General features: G+C 34.8%; 1 protein-coding gene and 1 long non-coding RNA gene across 5 annotated transcripts in view; one reads left to right on the forward strand and one right to left on the reverse strand.

The window, feature by feature from the left end:
- The window catches only part of LOC118188754 (uncharacterized), a 131,395-nt gene extending 122,926 nt beyond the window's left edge, over positions 1-8,469 (forward strand). For all 4 annotated transcript variants that reach the window (XM_085827713.1, XM_035359255.2, XM_085827717.1 and 1 more), the window contains one exon: positions 560-8,469. In XM_085827713.1, the coding sequence (XP_085683839.1) occupies positions 560-2,011 (1,452 nt within the window). In that variant the 3' untranslated portion in view covers positions 2,012-8,469. The remainder of the gene's footprint in view (positions 1-559) is intronic.
- Positions 1-20,987, reverse strand: part of LOC146999545 (uncharacterized) — a 127,483-nt gene that overhangs the window by 92,804 nt on the left and 13,692 nt on the right. The window lies entirely within an intron of this gene.

A 20,987-nucleotide genomic window follows, 5' to 3' on the forward strand; every position in this document is an offset into this window, starting at 1 on the left:
GGCAGTTTGCAGTACTACTTTTCAGAAAGAACCCCAAACTCTCAGTCAAACAAAATAGCACTTACTTTTGCACCTGAAAAGTATTTTTCTGCATTCCAGTCAGAAACTTTAGATTTGACATTGATTCTGTCCCACTTAATAAAAGCTAAGTTTTAATAATATGTTTAAATCATGCGACTGTTCATTATTGATGCACATAATTTAACATCTTGATCACCACAATCAAATTAGGAGATTCGTTGTTTGTTGAACTTAAAACTACGAATTATGCAAGCCATTTGAAGAGTAATACCTGAAGTTCTGAAGAACACTTGATGAAATATTGAATTTCGACAAAGATATTATACATACAGAAACCAAAACGCATATTGAAAAGTTTTGCAACTGAATACATTCTCTAGATCCTTTACAACTCATGACTGCAGTGCGCTCAACAATTTATGATAGTCAATTAATTAAAATAAACAATTTTGCTCGTAATTAGACTATTTTGTTTTAGAAAACCCATTTACAAAATTCCTTCATGCGTAAAGTAACTTATCAATTTTTTCTGCTTTAGGTTTGGAATGTGGATGGTGACGGTCGTCATCTTAAACCGGGAAGAATAGAAGTTACAGACTCACAACTTATACTTTATCAAAAAGGACACATCGTTGTGAAGTGGCCTCTTCGAAGTCTCCGTCGTTACGGGTTTGATTCTGAAGTTTTCTCCTTCGAGTGTGGCAGAAGGTGCTCTACTGGTCCCGGCGTCTACGCCTTCAAATGTAAGAGAGCCCAAGTATTATTCAGCATTCTTCAAGAATGTATAAACAACTCAGGAGATGGAGGAGGAGGGGGAGCAGGTACAAGTACATCCTTGGCTTCCATTGACGATCAAATCAGTTTGACAACTTTCGGTGGTGAAAGAGTGAGCTCATTAAATTCCCCACCTCCTATGCCAAATGGCACACTGCCGAATGGTAGAGGATCAAATCCAACAGTTGATTCATCGGGTTACCTTGAACCCATCACTGCTAATTCTCATCTTCATTATCCGGCTTCAGCCAGCTCATCTCGCAACGGAGGCCAGTCTCCAGGAAGTTACATTTGCATTCATGGTGCAAGCAGCACTGGTCATCCAGATGGTATGGCTACAGAATGGTCTGGTATGCCCTCTAGCATGACCAACTGTTGCAATCTAGGAACGTGCGGCGTCCGATCTTCTTCATCAACTCATCATTATGTAAATAACGAGGTCATTGAACAAGTAGCCGGTTGCTCGAATAGTATGTGTATCGTTCACCAGTATGTAAACTCATCCGTCATGGCCGGAGAGCTGCCACATCCATGCTGTTCGCCGCCTAAATGCTGCCCCATGCAGAACGAGAATACTTATGTCAACAGTTCGATCATGACTCTTAGTCCTGGTCACTTACCATGTTCTGGTAGTTGCTGTGCAGTGAACTGTTCTAATTGTGTGGATTTCAATACGAACTATGCAAAGCTTGACGATCTCCTGAAGCAAGAGCAATCAGCGAAACGCCACAAAGAGCAACATTTTTATGTGAATGTGAAACCAGATGGTGCTGTTCCCTCAAGTAGTTCCACAAGTAGTAAATGTGTTTCTGGTCGATCTACTCCAACTGATGTTTTATCTAGGAGTGGTACCTTAACTTCTCCTACCAGCCCCGGATCCACAAAAATGCATAATTCTCACTGCTATGCCAATCTTGGCTCTCCCACGCCTTCAGAGGCTATGTCGTCTAGGGAACTTGGAGCGCAAGTGAACTATGCGGTCCTAGATTTGGACCATAGTGAGTCTGGCAATAATGCTGCAACGCCACCATCCGCGCCCAACAGTATTCATTCACTTGCCAACTCACCGGTCAAATCACCGGAAGGTTACGCCCAAATAGACTTTGACAAAACAGTGGCGTTGTCAAACTCTGCCAATCCTTGTCCTTTCAATGATGACAGTATGCGAAAAACGAGGCATAATGCAGTGATTCCCTGTACTAGTATGTCAGCTTGATTAATAACCATTTCAGTCAAGTTGTTTGTATTTTTGGTGCTTTTGCTGCCAGGTCAATGCAAGCGTGTTTTTCAGAAACAGAATTCGGCAGCTGGAAGTTTTGTAATGTTAACACGCGGCTTATTGTTTTGTTGCAAAATGAGAGATTGATCAAATGTTGAAGCTTAAAAGTGAAAATAACCTCAATGCTGTTTTAGAAACGCATTTGTCATTGATTACTTTAAAAAAGAATATTTCTTTTGATCTTAATTTATTTTCATAATTTTGAATGGTTCTTGTTAAAATTCTATAAGAAATGAATTTCTATGTATAATATTCTTGCACATTTTTGTAAAGAACATAGCTGTTAAAAATGTAAAAGCTACTTATATTTCTAATTTTACATGTAAGGTGCTATTTGGCTTTAAATTGTTTATTTTTGCTATTGAAATGATCTAAGGTTATTGTTAATGCTCTAAGAAATTGTTTATATATATACATATATGTACGAATTTTGTCAATATTAAAAGTTACTTTCTAGTCCATTTTCTGAAAAAAATATTTACTTTAATTTAGAGGTTGCTGCGTAGTGCAAAGAGATGTAGTAGAATATGATAATTTTTAAATTATTCATGGCAATGGAAACGATTAAGTTATAAATCAGTTTAAATATCATGTGCATATCCGGTTTCCTTATGATTTGTGCTGTATGGTTCTTGACGCTGATCTACAGCCATAGATAGCAAATTAAAAAGAAGTGAATATTTTCAACGTTTAATTATTCATAATAACCTTGAGGCACACGTATACTAGTGTATTACGCAGTTGAAAAAGTCTTTCTGATAAACTCATAGCTTTTTGACATACATCAATCAATGGCTTTCATCGTTGCTTCAATAAGAATCTTCAAGTCGGGTAGATTCTTAGGAACAGGATGTATAAAAAAAAAGTTCAGATACCTTCACAATAACGTTCCACTAAGATGTTGGTCGAGTCACCTAGGTGGCTATTTTAAAATCTGAATGAGGTAAACGTGTGGTTTTGTATTCTGGGACGCATGTCTGTGTTCTGTCCGGATAATAAGGACATTCCATCTACTTGATGTATAAATATATCCGTTGTTTTACATAAACTACTCAGCATATCAAGTTGCGCTGATTCTACGATGACGTTTTAACAAACTCTGGACTTAAACACAAGTATATCTTTAAAATGTATCCTTTTATCATAAATTTAAACTGAATTGAAACAAAATATTGAATACGTAGCATTTAATTCGATTAATATCGTTAATGGCATTTCTATTCAAGACTTTCTGAATTGAAAATTGTACTTTGTGCATTTTAAAGCCTACATTCCGACCACAAACAAGCAGAATTAACTACATCTGTCAATTGGATTCTTTTATCCGTTTAATTAGTTAATGCCCAGAACAGATCTCTGGAGAATATTGGAAGGAAACATTATGAGTTAAGTAGCTTGCTTCAAGTTAATGCAAAAGGTATACGGAACTCAAACAAAGAAGTAAAATATAAGTGATGAATGCACAACGCAGTTTTTGTTGCCTTGAAAGGCTTGCTAACACCTTCGGCCTTGCCATAGGTTTTGCATCGGCAACGTCGCCTTACCTTGGCGTTGGAATAACGAACCAATAAGATAGCAAGATAAAACTTTTATATATATTTTTTCTATATTATCTTAGTATAATATTCTTATGATGAATTCTAGATACTCTTAGACAATTTTTTCCTCAGAATAAGGAAAGTTGATAAGCTTAATATATAAATTATTAATAACAAATTTTCTCTTTCTTTTACGCTGAGTGGATTTAGTACTTTGACTATTTCGTTTTAATACATCAGAATATTATGCAGTTTTATATGCATAATTATGTATTTTTATATTTGTATGCAGTATTTGTTATAATTTTACTTAATTTAATTTGGAAACAAAGAGCAAAAATGTCACAGAGAAAAAATTTTATTACTCAGAATATGTAGTCATCTTTCATTATTTGTACTCAAACCCTGTCTTCTCTAAAATCTGCTATCAGTTTTGCCAATCTGTCAACGTTTTGCCATCGGTCTAAATCTCGACTAAAGCTTGATACTCAAAGTAGCAGAAATGTCTGTATTCTTCTCTGTTAATCCTCAAACTTCAAATTTTATTAAACTTCTATGTTGTCTTGCGGTGATGCTCCTTTACAGCGCATACAAACAAACGTCTGACAGATAAACAAACAACAAGAAGCCCATTATATCATTACACATCATGACGTAATGAGCATTTTTAAACTGATTGTTAACGAAGGCAATCAACAGCGAAATTAAGATGGTTAAGTACACAAGTCCAAGAGAGAGATAACTGTCGCGTTCGCCCACGTGTCACCTAGAAGTTCCTCACTTCACTTTTTGCAAAGCCATTTTGCCAGCTGCATTTCGTAGAATTCCTAAAAGTCTGCATGTTGAAACAATTTCTGCTCCTTAAGTAGCACAAACATATAATAAGATTCTTAAGAAACTATTATTATGACCCAAATATGATTATGCGGAATGTTCGAGATACTGTATTCATAAGAAAGGTAAAAATAGAGAAAAGTGTTCTGTACTTCCTCAAATAAGAAATTTCGAATCAATTTTTGTTGCATGTAATGTAAACGGAACAATCATAACCCCTGAATTTATTATAAAATAAATAAAATGTTACGGATATTGAGTTTAAAAAGATACAGTTGTTTTAGCAGAAAGTTATTTATGTTGAGAAATGTGCTAATGCCAGATTCATTTAAAAACCAAGATTTTATGTTTTGTAAACTTCGCATGTAGCGTATACCTGTTCACCAAAATTTAAGAATAATCAATTACTGGGATTTTTCCAGTAGTGGACTTAATTGTTAAATTACGTTCTCTCTGTCGTTTTATTGTGAACTCTGTCATTTTAGAAATTAGAGCCTTCACGGAAGTGAATTGTTTGTGGGAATACAGAGTTCACGTGAAATTTCTAGTGGAGCATTTAATATGAATCCGAGTGATCTAATTGCAGTATCTTCTCTTAATTTTTGTATAAGTTGAAACTTACACATATGCTGTTTATTTGTGTGCAACAAGTCTGAGTGACACGCATTTCTAAATACATCCATTGCGCAATAAGTTGAGTATTCTGCACGAAACTAACTATAATTTCAATGGCTGTAACTTTATTTGTTGAAGTTTTCTGACGTCTGTTGCTGTGATCGTGACGCACCCATTTCAATAAACCAAATTTAAAGTTGAAAATATTCGACGTAAATGTTTATTATTTCGATATATACTAACATATCGAATTTCTTCTGGAATTAATCTTTTTAATAATACATTTTACTGTTTGCGATGACTTGAATCTAAATTAAAATAAATAGCAATTTTTATTCATTTCTTCAAAATAAACCATACAGATTTATAAGTACAGAAATTCAATTACTTCTCTTAGTTTGCATTACAGCAGCTAACCATCATTACAGCAATAATAAATTGTGTGTAATAATATGTAACTGGTGAAAATTATCTTCCCGTATTACTCAACGAATTAAAACTTCAACCCTCTATTACCTACAATATTCAAATACCTAATTCTTTATTTTATCCTCAATGTGGAATATCTTTCTTTTTTCAACTTTAATGTTGTGTTGGAATCAATGGCAGTCATACTTTGCTTTTAACTTACTAGCATGGTATTAAAATTATACATCTTGCAATTTTATTTGGTTTTCTGTGTGTGGTTCAGGTAAAATCTGAACGAAGTTTTCATAATCTTAAAAATTTAATAATATTTTAGACATTATTTTATGAATTATTCATTTCATCAAAACAAAGTTCAAAATATTCAAATTATTTTCATTTCGATTCAAATTTATTTCGATATGTGCAAAAGAATGGCATTTTTTTATTAATCCATTTTACCGTTTGCGATGATTTGTGTCTGTATTAAAATAAATAAAAAATTAGCATTGCTACAATAAGTAAAAACCTGCATATTTATTGAAGATAATTAGTCACATTGCTGTGGATGTTAGAATTATTGCGTCATTGGCTAAGAATGTTTGCTTAACTGTAACCGACGCTGGTTTGCTTAAAGAATGGCGCTGCTTATTAGTCCAGCTAAGCAGCTGCATTGCTCTGAATGTTAAAATGATTATGTAATTGGCTAAGAATGTTTGCTTGACTGTAACCGAAGCTGGTGTACTGAAAAGCTTCCTAATATTCATTATAAATATTTCATACATTCGTTAATCATATTCCATGCTACCGTTCCTATTTCAGTTTAAAATTAACCCTGTAAATGCGTAGTGAATCTGTTTACTTTGTAATTTCTTCGTTCATGAATATTTTTTTACCAGGCTTAGCTTTTTTTAAGGTATATAATTTCTTTTGTGAGAAGAACAGTAAAATAGAGAGTTTTGCGAAGATGAAAATCTATGTACATTTTTATATATTTGAATGAAGAGTTGTTTTATTGAGTACAAAGAGTAGAACTCGTGGGTGTAATATAGTATTTTTCATTCATATACATACATTATTTGTGAAATATTCATTGAAAATATTGGATGAATGTATCTTCATTTTGATAAATGCATAACGACTAGCTTTTGGAGGATTTGATTAAATAACAATAAAAATAAATCTTTAATTTATTACATATATTATCAATTGATTATTAGAAGAGAATATATATATATATATATGGAAAGGTTTACTTCATTTTAAGTTTTGATGTGTTTGTACTGATGAGTAGAGATTTTCCATATTTCATGTAAAAATGCCACTTTGAATTCAACGGCAGTTTTATTACTAATAATCAGTTTGGATGCAATTATCAGCACGTATTGGCCATATGCTTTAAAATCGATTCTATGCTTCACAAAACAAGAGCATTATTATCTAAGCCAGTGGTCTTCAATTTCTGTCGACTCACGGAACTCTTAGAACTATAAAAGACTATAAGGTTTCTTCGGGGAACCCCATTCCATCGTTAGAAAAATAGATTATAAAATAATATTTATAGATCCATATATTATAGGTATTTTCTGTAATGGTAATTAAAGAAAGGTATCGTATTTTGTATTAAAATATTTTAACATAAAATTAATGTAATTTACTAATTAATAGCATTAATACGTGCTCGGGTGGCACCTACCCTCAAACTCAAAGAGCTACTCTTGCTTAAATTTGGATTTTGAGTGTCAAATCTTTTGATATGCCGATATGGTATTGCCTCATCCTATTACTGGAGCGGACATTTTTATCCATTTATACGCTTAGATTTTGCTTCTGGAAAATATTTTATAGCTTTCTTCAATTGAGAAAATGTGCTCCATTTTACAATTTTTAACACTGTCGTATAAATTCAGTTCATTTTCCATTAGCAAACGTTTTAGTTTTGAAGAGCATTCTCTTTGACATAAGATGCCCACGTGTTACGTTTCAAGACTAATCTATAACTAAATTCATCTTCATATTTTTTAATTAATAAACACTAGCCAACTAGTGTGAGTGATTAATAATTTTCTTTTGGAATTTTTATTTTGAATTGTGGAACCCTGGGAATAGACCAACGCAACCCCAGGGTTCATTTAATTGTGAACCCAGTTTGAAGACCACTGATCTAAGCCATACTTGAATCTTTTATTTTCTCAATACAATCGTTTGGTAGATATTACAGTCAAACGATTAAATTACGGTATCTAAAACTGCTAGGTGTTTATAAGAATATATTTTTATATATGAACCTTAGAAAAATGCCAATACCTAAAATGATTTCCGTTAAAATATCGTCAAATCCATTAAAGTCATAACTGGAAAGAAAAGCCACTGTCCTTCTATTATAACTTTCTAAGTTACAGTCAAACTATTGTCAAGAGCTATGTTATTATGGTATATGAATTAAAAGAAAAAGGACTGTAAAAGTCTTATGATTAATGAAAATGACATTACTTAAAAATACTTATGTACCGTTTCAAGTATCGTAAAATAATTGCCGTTGTAAAAGTATCCATCTATTATTATCATGAATAAAAAAATTCTCTATAGTAGCATAGCTTTTCCCAAAAATTGCGAACTAAATATTGGCTGTTTTTCTTCTAAGCAACAGATATTATTCGTTTATTTTATAGAAAATTCTTAATTTTTGATAAATTCTTTTTACTTCTAAATTTAGCGGAATGAAAACTGTACACGTTTTCATTAGCTAGAATGAACTTCCTACCTATTGACTCCAAGCAATCAAATCCTGCATATCACCTATTCGTCTCGTTGCTTTGATGTATTTTTGTATATATATGAAATATCTCACAGTAATATAAAGAGTTGATATTGAATGTTCAGCGCGTATAGCTTTTCCATTTGTGCTTCCTTGTTTTAACCGAAGCGCAGTGCTTACATTTATTGTAGTGCCTTGTTTTAAGTTTTCATTTTATTTTGCACAAATAAATGGTGCCGAAAATACTTTTGTCTTGTGTGAAAAGTTCTTATTAATTGCATAATATAAGAAAAGCACAAAAAAATTATTGACATCCTTTACTACTACCATATACTTAAATTTACGCTTTCTAGTTTCAAAGTACTTTTGTACAACAAAACTGAAACCATTAAAGAGAGATAGATATATATACACGTGAATCAGATTGTCCACTGATCATAGGCCATTCTTCTTCATAGTATCCCAAATGTTTGTTTTACCCAATGAAAGAAATTAGAGCATTTATATAAATAGAAGAACAAAGATATTCATTATTCTTGCATATTCACATCACTTGCAGAACAAACCGATCATAATAATAGGATAGAAGACAAGACAACCGAGTTAAATAAGTGTCGAAGTTGGGTCCATTTTTCTCAAGGATTATTCTTGCTGGCAAGGTCAACAAACAAATAAATTAGAGAACTGCGGTTCAAATTGTGGAATTACTTTGACTATCTTCGCCATCTTTTTTTGCTTTCAGCAAGAACCGAATTATGTATCGCCTTTTGGGATATCTGTAGAATTATTGTCACTTCTGCAGCCAAAATAAAACAGGTTATTTAATCACTCAAACATGTTTGCACAGATTTCGCCTAGTGGACTCAAGTTAAGTGTCTAGTTTCTATGGTGGAAGTTGAAACGCTGCTGTACTCTCCTGTACAGCAGAGAACGTGTTTAGAAGAAACAGTTGATAGGGCTATGTGATTCAGTGTCTCTTGCTTCAGATTTCCCGTACTTATGGCTGTTGCTTTTGATATTTTAATATGATATCATATATGATATGAGATACCATGAAGTCCGCGCCCTAACATCTGATCTGAGCACCTGAACCACATGCATTCAGTTCCAGTTGTAAGGTTCTTTCAATTTTAAAAAATCTGATGTGTACACCACATGACTTCCTTGTGCGGAATATTAAATTATACGCATTTTTTCTTGCATTTCTTATTGGATTGAATTAAATCTACTTCGCCGACAGCACATAAACCACAATAGAATAAATGCATTCTTTAAAATTCACTCTAGTATTTGTTTACCATAGCGACACTCTGGCGCTAGATTCACTTAACAGTATTATATTTCGTTCATATTATAACTCATAATGCACACAATTTATATCATTTAAAGAATAGAATTATCTAATCGTTGCCACATGTTCTATTCAAATACTATAATAAAGCTAGAACGATGTATAAAAGAAATTAAGCAAACGAAACAATCGTTGCCACATGTTCTATTCAAATACTATAATAAAGCTAGAACGATGTATAAAAGAAATTAAGCAAACGAAACAAAAAAGAAACAGTTTTTCACAGACTATTGAGTATTTCTCATTCAATTAATTCAGTTCTCACTTCGCGAGAACGCAAAAATACATAAAAACTCATAATATCTGTATTAAAAATTACGAAGTAAATCTTAAACACTTATTTCCTCGAAAAAATTCCAGAAAGGATTAAGCATGATTTAATTCGCAATAATAAGTGAAGGCGTTATCTTTGTTGTTGCGAAGCTAAGTTTCTCTAGATTGGCAACAAATCCGCTATCCTGCTGTTTCAAATGTAAACAAGAGCAATGGCCGCCATCAAAAAAATTATTAGGCTTAGCGGCACTTGAAGAATTTTGAAATTGTTGATAATTCTAAAAATATTGCATACAGATTTACTAAAGGCATAAAAACCTTAACCGGAAGATAAGAACAACATAAATCAATCATTTTTAAAGCAAAAAATGAACAATTTACAAACATATAAGAGAAAAGAAACTGAGATCACTGAGCCGGGTAACAGAGTGGATATATATATAAATTTATTTATATACGTTTGGTGCGGCCGATTGCAACCAAAATACGAGGTGCACATCTACATGTTATAGAAGTTCTATATACAAAATTTCAACGTTCTGAGGCTACTCGTTTTGGAATTATGCGAGATACGTACGTACGTACGAACGTACGTACATACATTCGTACAGACGCCACGAAGAATTCTCTTCAGAATTAATTTTAAAGCAGTTTTATAATTTTTTTGGAGGAAGCGAGTCTTTTATTCTGTCCTTACGTACAAATATCACGCAAAAACATCTTTAAATTGCATTCGATAGCGGTCAAAATGGATATTTTCGTTGAAATATGCTGCCTGAAACTTTTCGCGATTACAATACTTCCTTTTTACTTCGTACAAGGAAGTAAAAAAGGAATGAATAGGTGAATTACCTTGTCTGATAGGGAATAAACGATACCAACTTGGTAATTTCTGGTCAAAGGATAAAAACAGTTCAACGCTTGAATTAAAAGGCTGGTTTCAGATAGGATAATTTCAATTAAAGACAGATAGTCCCATCCTTTCCCATTATCCTCCTTTGCTTGTCAGATTTATATAAATGTTTTCAGCTCAACATTTATAAGGTGTCTGCAGACTGGTAAGTCATAACACGTTCTGCTTCTGAATAGCAACGACATTTTCACTAAAATGCCTATTGGTTCCTCATTTTCTTTTACAATGAAGAGACAATAAAGTCAACCAAAGAATTTCTTCAATCAAAGAGTTGCATTAAACCTGGTAAAACTGCATATATACCAAGGATAAAATTTTATTGCATATAAAGAACAAAATTCTGATTTTGTAAATATTTCCTTTCGCAATAAACCTCCATCTTTTGCGTCTTTTAGTTTGCTTAATACCGTACGTTATTAAAAAACAGTTATGAACAAGACCGTTGTCTGACGATATAATATAGAGACCACTTTGCGTACGAAGACAAGTTCTTAAGGTTTCAGAATCCGGCAGTACAGAAAAAAAATAACAATTTATAAGGTATTTCTCCCGCCTTCTTGGCGTGACTTCGTGGTGTGGTGGTCTGCACGCTGGGCGCGTATTCCAAAGGTCCGTGGTTCAATTCCCGGCGAAGGCGTTTGCTGATTTTTCATTTCTCGAAATAACCTAACGTGTCTACTAATTAATGCCAATTTTTTTTAAAAGAAATGTTACCTTTCTAAGCAACATTTGATTTTAAAGAGTTATGAGACATCGTTTTGAAGTTAGCCCTAATGGTCCACACCGCGGGGTAGTTTGAACGGAATTCAAATCCCTGCAGCTGTAGCGGAGGTGTTTTTTATTTATTTATTTATTTATTTATTTATTTATTTATTTATTTCGTAGTGTAACAGAAATACGAACCAGTTTCTCTGAAAAGAAAGTTTTCTAGGAAGGCATCCCTCTCTCCAGACAGATGGCTATCATATACTTTGCCATATTCAAATTAACAAATTAGCTTTAGGATAATTTCGCTTATTTATGAAGTTAATAACATAGTGACAAAACTTTACTTCTATACTTCTATTGAAAACTTCTATGACAGGTGGGTGAATGTGCAGTTTAGTTCATACGCATGAGGGGGGAACTATGTATCGTGGTACTGCGTCTGATTTTGTAACTGGAGAATAGTCTGTAGTGCAGTTGCTATTTCTGTCTGTACATGCACTGGCGTAAGTGATGCTCGGATATCTGCTGCAGCTATAAAAGTTGTACGATAGGTACGTGTAATATTGATAGCAAACGTTTCTTAGATGCTTAGAAGATGCTTTACTTTACTAGGTTGCATTTATGTTGACCAGACTACCGCTGCATAGGTTAGGATTTTTTCAGTAACTGTTGTGTAGATGATTTTCTATTACTATGGATTCAAGCCCTACTTGGCACCTTGGAATTGCTGAAGTTTCTACGCAGTTCTTAGCGTCCGATTCTTGAGGTCCATTATGTGTGAAATTCAAGTAAGACCCAGATCTCCTGTCAGTCCTAGGTAGAGTGTACTGGAGATTTTAAATCTATTTCCCTTCATTTCTAACTTGGGCTTACTTGTACGCCTGGTGCCTTTTGTAGGGATTATCAGAGCCGTGGATCTTGTTTCAGATATGTGAAGCTTAATTTAACTGCGGCGATTATAGAAGAGCTCACTTGTTTCGTTCTGTGTCGTTTAAATTTGTCTCTTGTCCTTCCTCTTATTATGAAAGCCGTATCATCGCATAAGCAATAAGTGAGGTGTGACTAAGCCATTCTGCATCAATGATGTTATTGAAAGTCTTTCATAAGATAGGTCCAGCACGTGAACCTTGTGGGCTACCTCTGTCATGCATTCTACTGGCAAGGCCAGTGTCATACGTTATAAAGTGTTTCGTATTGCTCAGGTAATTTTCGAAAATGAAATAGATGTTTTGGGAGCATTTTGTGTCTCACAGGGAATGCAGAAACGCAGGCCATCAGAAGATTTCGAATGCGCTTCGGAAGTCGAAGCTTAGAAGTACTGTGTGATATCCGTTTAGCTTGTTGATCAAAATAGTGCCGTTTAGGTCAATGAGGGCATGGGTTTATGATTTTCCGGCTGGAAAACCATACTGTCTATCACTCAAGTATTGAGACTAGTGTAGATGGTGAGATAACCCATTAATTACAAATATTGTGCGATAATAGATTTTCCGTGCACTTTTCCTAGCGTAGGTAAAAATCAGATTGTAGAAGATGGGACTTTCTGGACGTTTAGTGCGTTTCAGAAAAAGAAAAACTTGGCCTATTTTGAATATCTGGGGAAGATTTTATAATGCAATAGCCTGTAATATTTCAGAAAGTTTCGTGGTCTGCTGTGGTAGATCTTTTTAATCATGGCGTTGCCGATCTCATCTGGGTCTGAAGCTTTATTCTTAGCAGTTATTGGAAGATTGGATTGGATTTTCATGATGGAGTTTTCTGTTGTGAAAGGCTGGCCATCGGCTTGTTGGCTTGGCGGTGTCCGTTCATATGAAATGTTGCAATGGCGTGTCCAGGTTAGGATTATCATTTGGAAATACTGCATCCAGTAAGCGTGTGTTCTGTGCTACTTAACTATTTATCTAGGTTGCAAGTGGAATTAGTATGGTTTGTGTATTTTGTTAGTCGTTATTTTGTGCAGAATACCATGTGTTTCTGTAGCATGGGTACAAAACGCTTTCCGGGTTTGTAGTTTAGCTCTTACAAGCATACATTTATAAATGTCCTTTTTTTTCCTTTATTTTGTAAGAGTTGACGTATAGCTCTGTCGCACCTTTTAGTTTTTTGTCTTATATCCTTGCATTTGCGTTGCTGCGTTCGGAGCTCTTTGTTCCACCAGACTATGGTAGTAAGGGTTTTAGACTCTCTCTGAAGGATGATGCGCATTTTTATGAGAAGAGATGTTGTTTATAAATAGAGTGTTTCCACCGTACTTTATTGTTCTACACATATTTCTTCATCGCACAGCAGTCGTTGGGAGGTCTATTGGAGCATTTTTACTTTATTTTGGGGAAATTTAAAGCGTTTTACTATGTTTGTAGCGGATGAATTTGAAATGCTGTAAGTGATGTCATAATGTCATACTGATTGATGATCAGATGGGCTGCTGTCTTCCGCGTCTTCCATGACTTTCCAGTTTTATATGATGTCGTTGACTTGCAACGTAGTCTGTCAGATCTAGCCAACCCCTGCCATTTACGGTTTCAAATGTTGGAGGTGCATCTGCTGTATTCTGTATGACCAGACGTTGGCGTAGATGCAGTTTTCAAGCTCTTGTCTTTTTATATAAGTATAGGCGTAGCTCCGCGTGTTTCGGCGTGCATTATAGTCTCCTGAAAACAGTTTCTACACCACAAACACATGCAGAATGGGAGGAGAAAATACCTTATATACTACCCCCTTTTTAAAGGGTGACTGGGGCTGAGCGAACCCAATCGCCAAATACTAGTGGTGACGGATTAACGTCTTTAGTTCGGACAGCACTTGTAGAATCTTTTAGAATTTTTTTCAAGTCTGAAAACTAAAGAAATGTTAATTGCCCTTGATTCAAACTCCGAACCTCCCGAATACGCGCTGAGCATGCTTCCAGTTACACAACGAACGTATGCGGAAATGTGGAAGAAAATACTTTATGACTCTAACGCATTCAGATTTACATGATCATTTAAAAGTAAAACATATGGGCACTTTGTGCTTGTACAAGTTAAAAAGGACAAAAAGAAAATGAAAGATTCCACTGATGTTCTTTCAGGATGATATCTGATATTGTAACATTCGGCGAAAAGAAAGTTTCTTCCTGTGAACCGAAAGCAAAACAAAATTTAATTAAAAATTTTTCAAAAGGAAACAAATCTTACGAAAGTTTTTGGTATAGGAACGGCTTCGAAAGAAATGATTGCTGCAGTAAATACGTTCATGGTTGAACTATTGCTTATAGAACAGTATATGTTGATAGTTTTAAGACAATATTTTTGAAAAGGAACTATAGCTGAACTCGGAAGGGAGAGGGAACGAAAAAAATGCGAAATTTCGAATCATTCCGCATCATAACAACGTAAGCTCATTCAGTGCATTTCAAGTTATTGGGTTGAAAAATGAAAGTTTTATTTTGATCAGTCATTGTCTTTATTCTACTGATTTACCACTAATGACTTTTTTTTTCAGCAATCAGGCATAAACTTTCAACGATTAAATAGCCCAAAAGGCGCATCTGAAGTTTATAAATCTCGTACTTCTACAATCCAGATATCTGAATAATGTAACTGTTTCAAAAATCCGTTTATTCGAATGAAAAATCGCATGGAGGATTAAAGAAATGAATATTTTAAATTTTAAAACTTAATAAAACCATTAAACAACTTGCAATAGTACTTTGTCTTAACACTACCCCGACTAACACAATCTCGAAGTTAAGAAGTTCCTGATTTTGTTCTTCATGTTTATGCTGGTAACAGATGTGCATTTCAAATTGTCAGTAATTCAAAAATCCTGCTAAACAGAGCATAATTCTGCCTATGCATTAGAACTAGCTTTGAAGAAAAATCATCAAATTGTGCATCAAAGCATTAATAATTTATGCTACATGCTCTGAAACTCCATATATTTCTTCAAAAACTGCGCATAACTGTGTTCATGGACTATGCAGCTGTTCTACATTTACATATGCAATGTTGTTACGATCTTACACTGTAGAGACATTAGGTTAATTGGAGGCAGAACAGATGAAAAATGAGAATGGCTTCGCAGGAAATCGAATCGCGGACCTCTGGAATACGCGCCGAGGGTGCAGACCACCACACCACGAAGGCATGCGAAGAAGGAGGGAGAAATACCTTATAACACTTTCGTACAGAAAAAGCGAAGAATGGAATTAGATATCTTTTCCTTCTTCCTCCGTCCCCCAACATTATAATTTCGAATTGAGTCGACAGAAGAGTTTGTTAAATTGTATGAAAACCGGCACCGAAACAACACCATTTTATGTCGCGCATTTTATTTTAATACTGTAGCTTACAGATATGCATGAAACCTACATTCTTCATTACATGTTTTTCTTCTAAATCAATATTCTTTCAGCCCTAGTTTCTGTTTCACTAAAATAGGTCAAAGGTGAAGTTAGACTCTGACTTACGCGCTTTCAGCTTACTCGCTTTCTTTGGTTCTCCGTACGGCGTAACTTCAGAGTACTACAGCATTTCCATACACACTATTCTGAGTGCTATATTTTAAAAATTACGTATGGACTAAGTATAACCTTTTCCTATCATTCTAAATGCTGCCTAACCAGTAGAGTGGTTAGCGTCGCTGACTCTCGTGCCGGAGGCCCCAGATTCGAATCCCGGAGAAGGCATGGATGTATGCAAATATATAATGTCCGCCCGCCATGGGACACTCTAAATATAGGGTGTGCTGAAAGTCCTTTCGAGAGGTTGATGGTAGGAGAAGAGGAGTGGGATATCCTCGGATCTGTCCCCCCCCCGGGGGTGTTCTCCATCAAAATTGGGGCTGGATGCATGTTTAATTACGACACAATAACACGCCGAACAAATACTAATTCAGAAGTCAAATAACAAAAATCAGCGTTATATTTTCAAATCAGCGTTATATTTTGAAAAATCAAATCAGCGTTATATTTTCAAATCAACGTTATTTCAAATCAGCGTTAAAATATAACGCTGATTTTTGTTGTTTGACTTCTGAATTTGTTTAATGTTTACTATACTTATACAGTACTAGCACAGTAGCTCTGTTCAGTGGTTGCTGTATTATATTTTTTATTTTTAAAGAAATAACATATACATTAAAAGAATATTATATGCAACAGTACGCAAACATTCATAACCAAAACAACTATCGTAAGCCTGACAAAACAAATTACACTCTACTGAACATTAACAACTGTTTATTTTCAATAGCTGATGGATTTAATGTTTATCCGAAAGAGAAGGATTTCCAGGAAATGTAAATATGTTTTTTTTTTTTTTTTTTTTTTTTTAAGTGTTTACTAAAACTCTAGCAGATGTTCCTAAATCTTCTGAGTAATTTCTTAATAACATAATTTTATAATAACATAATTTCGTTATTTGCATGTGGTATAAAAGTAGAATAAATTAGCATCGCTATGTGGTTGCCCTGAAAACGTCCCATTTCATAAACCTCAAACCACACATATACATACGATGATAAAATGATTCAGTTTAGAAGAGCTCTATTAAAAATATGCTTCATAAACATTTTAGCGATTAAAAGATGCGCTGACCGGCGGTGTTGTAACATTTTTAATCGGATATTTCAAAACAACATTATTTGAAATTTCGGTATGAAACCTCTTAAAGACTTAAAGAGGTAAGTCGTTGTGAAATTCAAACTAGTTAATACACATTTACTGGAAATACATACTGGAATAATACTGTAAACATATTTGACAAAAACAACCTTACTTTTAGAAGCTTTCATGCATTTAGGAGCTTAGTACTTTTAGAAGCTTTCATGCATTTAGGAGCTTAGTACTTTTAGAAGCTTTAATGCATTTAGAGGCTCTAATACTCAATCAATAATGATTATGATAATATACCAATATATTTATGGTATTTTACAACTTACTAAATGTATTCTGAAATTGCTGCTCATTCCTAACTCTCATCTCGCATAAAGTGGGAGTTTGTGACGGTTTTGGCATGATCATCTCCTTCCCCTAAGACCTTGTCCACTGAAATCAAAGGCGAATAAAATTTCCACTGATTCGCCCTTATCATTCTACACTCATGTCCATAAATTAAGGATAATTCGGAGTCACGCGGAAATCGAAATCTAAAATAAATATATCACCTGTAAAATCACTACACACATCTTCAAGAATCATATGCAGATTTCAGGAAGTAACCAGATGTCACCGATGGTACGTCACAATGACGAGAGTGTAAGAGAGTGATATATAAGGAATACAGACAAAGAAGTAAAATTGTTCGCAGGCGCCTTATAAGCATTTCAGTGCAATAACCGAATAGTTATGACAGAAAGGACGCATTTGGATGATTTTTTACGTGGTAGAATTATCGGCCGTCTGGAATGTGGGCGTACCCAACTGGAAGTATCAGATGAACTTGGAATTGCCCAGAGTGTCATTTCCAGGCTTTGGCAACGATTCCAAGATGATGGTAATGTGAGTAGACGTTACAGCACAGGTCGCCCCAGAGTTACGACGCCGAATGAGGACCGGTAATTGGCAGTTACTGCCAAAAGAAACAGGCGGAGCGCAGCCTTAGACCTGTCTCGTCAGCTCTCTTCAGCCACTGGTACGACAACTTCAAGGCAGATCGTGTACGGACGCTTAGGGCAGATTGGTCTATATGCTCGTAGACCTGTCAGATGCGTTCCACTTACTGCAACTCACTGTCGCCTGCGGTTAGCCTGGAGTAGAGAGCATGCATTGTGAACACCGCAACAGTGGGCTTGTGTGATGTTTTCCGATGAGTCCAGGTTTAGCTTGCAATCTGATTCTCGCCGGACTTTCATATGGAGAGATCCAGGTACCCGTTACCACCATGAAAACATCATTGAATGACACCGTTACGGTCGTGAGGGTGCTCGTTTGGGGTGGAATTATTCTGAGTTCCAGAACTGACCTGCATGTTCAAATTGGAACCATGACAAGTCAAATCTATCGAGACGTCATTCTGGAACAACATGTACGTTTGTTTCGGGGCACCATTGGCGCACAATTTGTGTTTATGGATGACAACGCCCGTCCTCACCGTGCAAACATCGTAAGCGAAGGCCTTCAATCGGAGGATATCACCTGTATGGACTGGCCAGCATTCTCACAGGACTTGAATCCAGTAGAGCACGTGTGGGACATGCTTGGCCGATGAGTTGCAGCCCGTCAACCTCCTCCTACATGTCTATCGGAACTTCGGAGAGCATTGCTTTTGAGTGGTGTAATATCTCCCCAGATCAGATCGATAATTTGATACTCAGCAATGCATAGGCGTTGTGTGGACTGTATTGCATATCGTCTGGGGGACATACAATGTATTAACAATCATACCAACCATGTAATATTGGTTTTTTTGTAAATAGGTTTTTTTTTTTTTTTTTTTTTTTTTTTTTTGTAATTTGCTCCACGGAGAAAAAATCGCTAATTTTTTTTAATAATATCAAACATATAGCATCTTTTTTTGCTCTTTACCTTTTGTTTAATAAATAAGCTTTACAAATAAGTCAAATTTGTTTTGATTCTAATTCTTCCTTTGCCTGATTTTGCATTATCCTTAATTTATGGACATGAGTGTATTTACCCAGGTTTGGCTGAAATACGGAAAAGCTTACAATAGCTACTTGCCTAAGAGTAGAACTTTCTAAGGGAAACTGGCTCGTACTCACGCTACAGATGGAGAAAACTGCGAAAACCAATCATACAGCCCACCTATTCGGCTGGGTTCGAACATAGGACAAACTACCAGCATTCAGGTGTCCTAAGCATTCAGCCACTCACTTACCTGGAAAGACATGAGTTATGAACTGGGCCATTTCTGAAGTTTTATGCAAAAGAGCAAGACCTTTCTTTCCTTGCCTAATTTTACACTGGCTCATGTCTCTTCCATTAAGAGCTCTATACTAATTAAAAACATGATTGAATTCCTTCTCCACGAAGTTAATTATAGTAATTTTTTTCCTTTATATCCGAAGCTTTGAAAAGAATATGAATGTTATACTTTCCGTAAAGAACTGTAGAATTTACTGAAAGTATGCAACGAATATAAAGCGACAGAATATTCATCGGCATCTGTAAAAGGATACCCGTGAGTAACGTGGTTAAAAAACTACTTTGCCCGTTATCTCTATTGTTTCATCGGATTAGATGACACCCAAAGGCAGATGTTTGTCTTCTTTGTTGTCAGATGGCTTCTTGTCGTGAATGACATGATCACTGAAACGAACGAATTCATCTAGTTTTCGGGATAATTCGAAATATAACCCAGGTGAGCATGTTTCTAGCTTTGATACTTGAAAAATCAACAATATAACTCATGCTTTTTAAACAATTTACTGCATGTTCAGTTACATCGGCAAAGACCGTAAAACATGTATAATGGAAAATGGCTATTTTACTTGTGAGTTAATGCACAAGTTTCCTAAAAATTAACCCTTCAAAAGTTTTAAATAAAAGACATAAACTATACTGTTTAAAGTACATTTTAATGAAAACATAAATAAAATTTGGTTCAGTTTTTTATTCAGAAAATTCTTTAATATCCCTTTTTAAAGTAAAAAGGCCGTGTTGGTATTTTTTAGACAATATGGTAAAAATAGCGCAAATGTATGACACCATTCGTTTTGTATTCTCACGTAATCTAACGGCTTGTCTACGCTAATTTCAAAGCATTGCGGGCCTTCCCTTGCTATTTAACCTTCCTCTCCGTCACTTAATTCATTTTCGACTTTTGATTCTTTTCAAGTTATTGTATCAAAAACATCTTGTAGTGATAAAATCCACAGCCTTCATAATTTTTAGCTCAAAATGGCTATTAGTCTCGAAATGAATTTTGCGTCGGTTCACTATAAACGGCGTATCACTTCTCAAATTTTTGTCACCAAATATTATCTCTCTTTATTATTTTAAAGAAATTAAACAATGAAGAATCTGCATGTCTGAATATATAATCCTCGCATATGAAAAAAACGACGGTATCTAAAGCCATAAAATTTTGAATAACATAGTCGTCCAACCGAAAACGTGTACCTAAAAGTCTGAATTTGTAATTTCGAATTGTGTTATTATTTAGTTCATATTTTGTAAAACTTTAATGAATTTTTTATTAACAAACTCGACGATAAGCAAGCAGTGGCAACACAGTCCGAAATAAAAGATTTTTGTCAAACAGGTTAAAATAAATGAAGTAAGCCTTCTGCATATGCCCCGTGCAATAAAAATGAAGCCATGACACTTCACGGCATGACGTCATGACTTATCTTGCCCGCTACCATGGGCGAACTTCTGTCTTTTTTTTTTTTTTTTTTTGCTTACTTTCTCATTGGTATTGTCAGTATGTTAGCTCTACATCATTGAATGTTTATAAGCTTTCCGTTCTAATTTTAATACTTCACATAATTTTCACATTTTCTATTATAGTATATAGAAAAACGCAAGGATTGTAAATAACTGTTTCAAATTTAATAAAAGTACATGAAAATGTGTA

The sequence above is a fragment of the Stegodyphus dumicola genome, chromosome 1, assembly GCF_044657685.1.
Source record: "Stegodyphus dumicola isolate Sdum_Otavi_A_Nest chromosome 1, ASM4465768v1".
Classification (NCBI taxonomy): Eukaryota; Metazoa; Arthropoda; class Arachnida; order Araneae; family Eresidae; genus Stegodyphus; species Stegodyphus dumicola.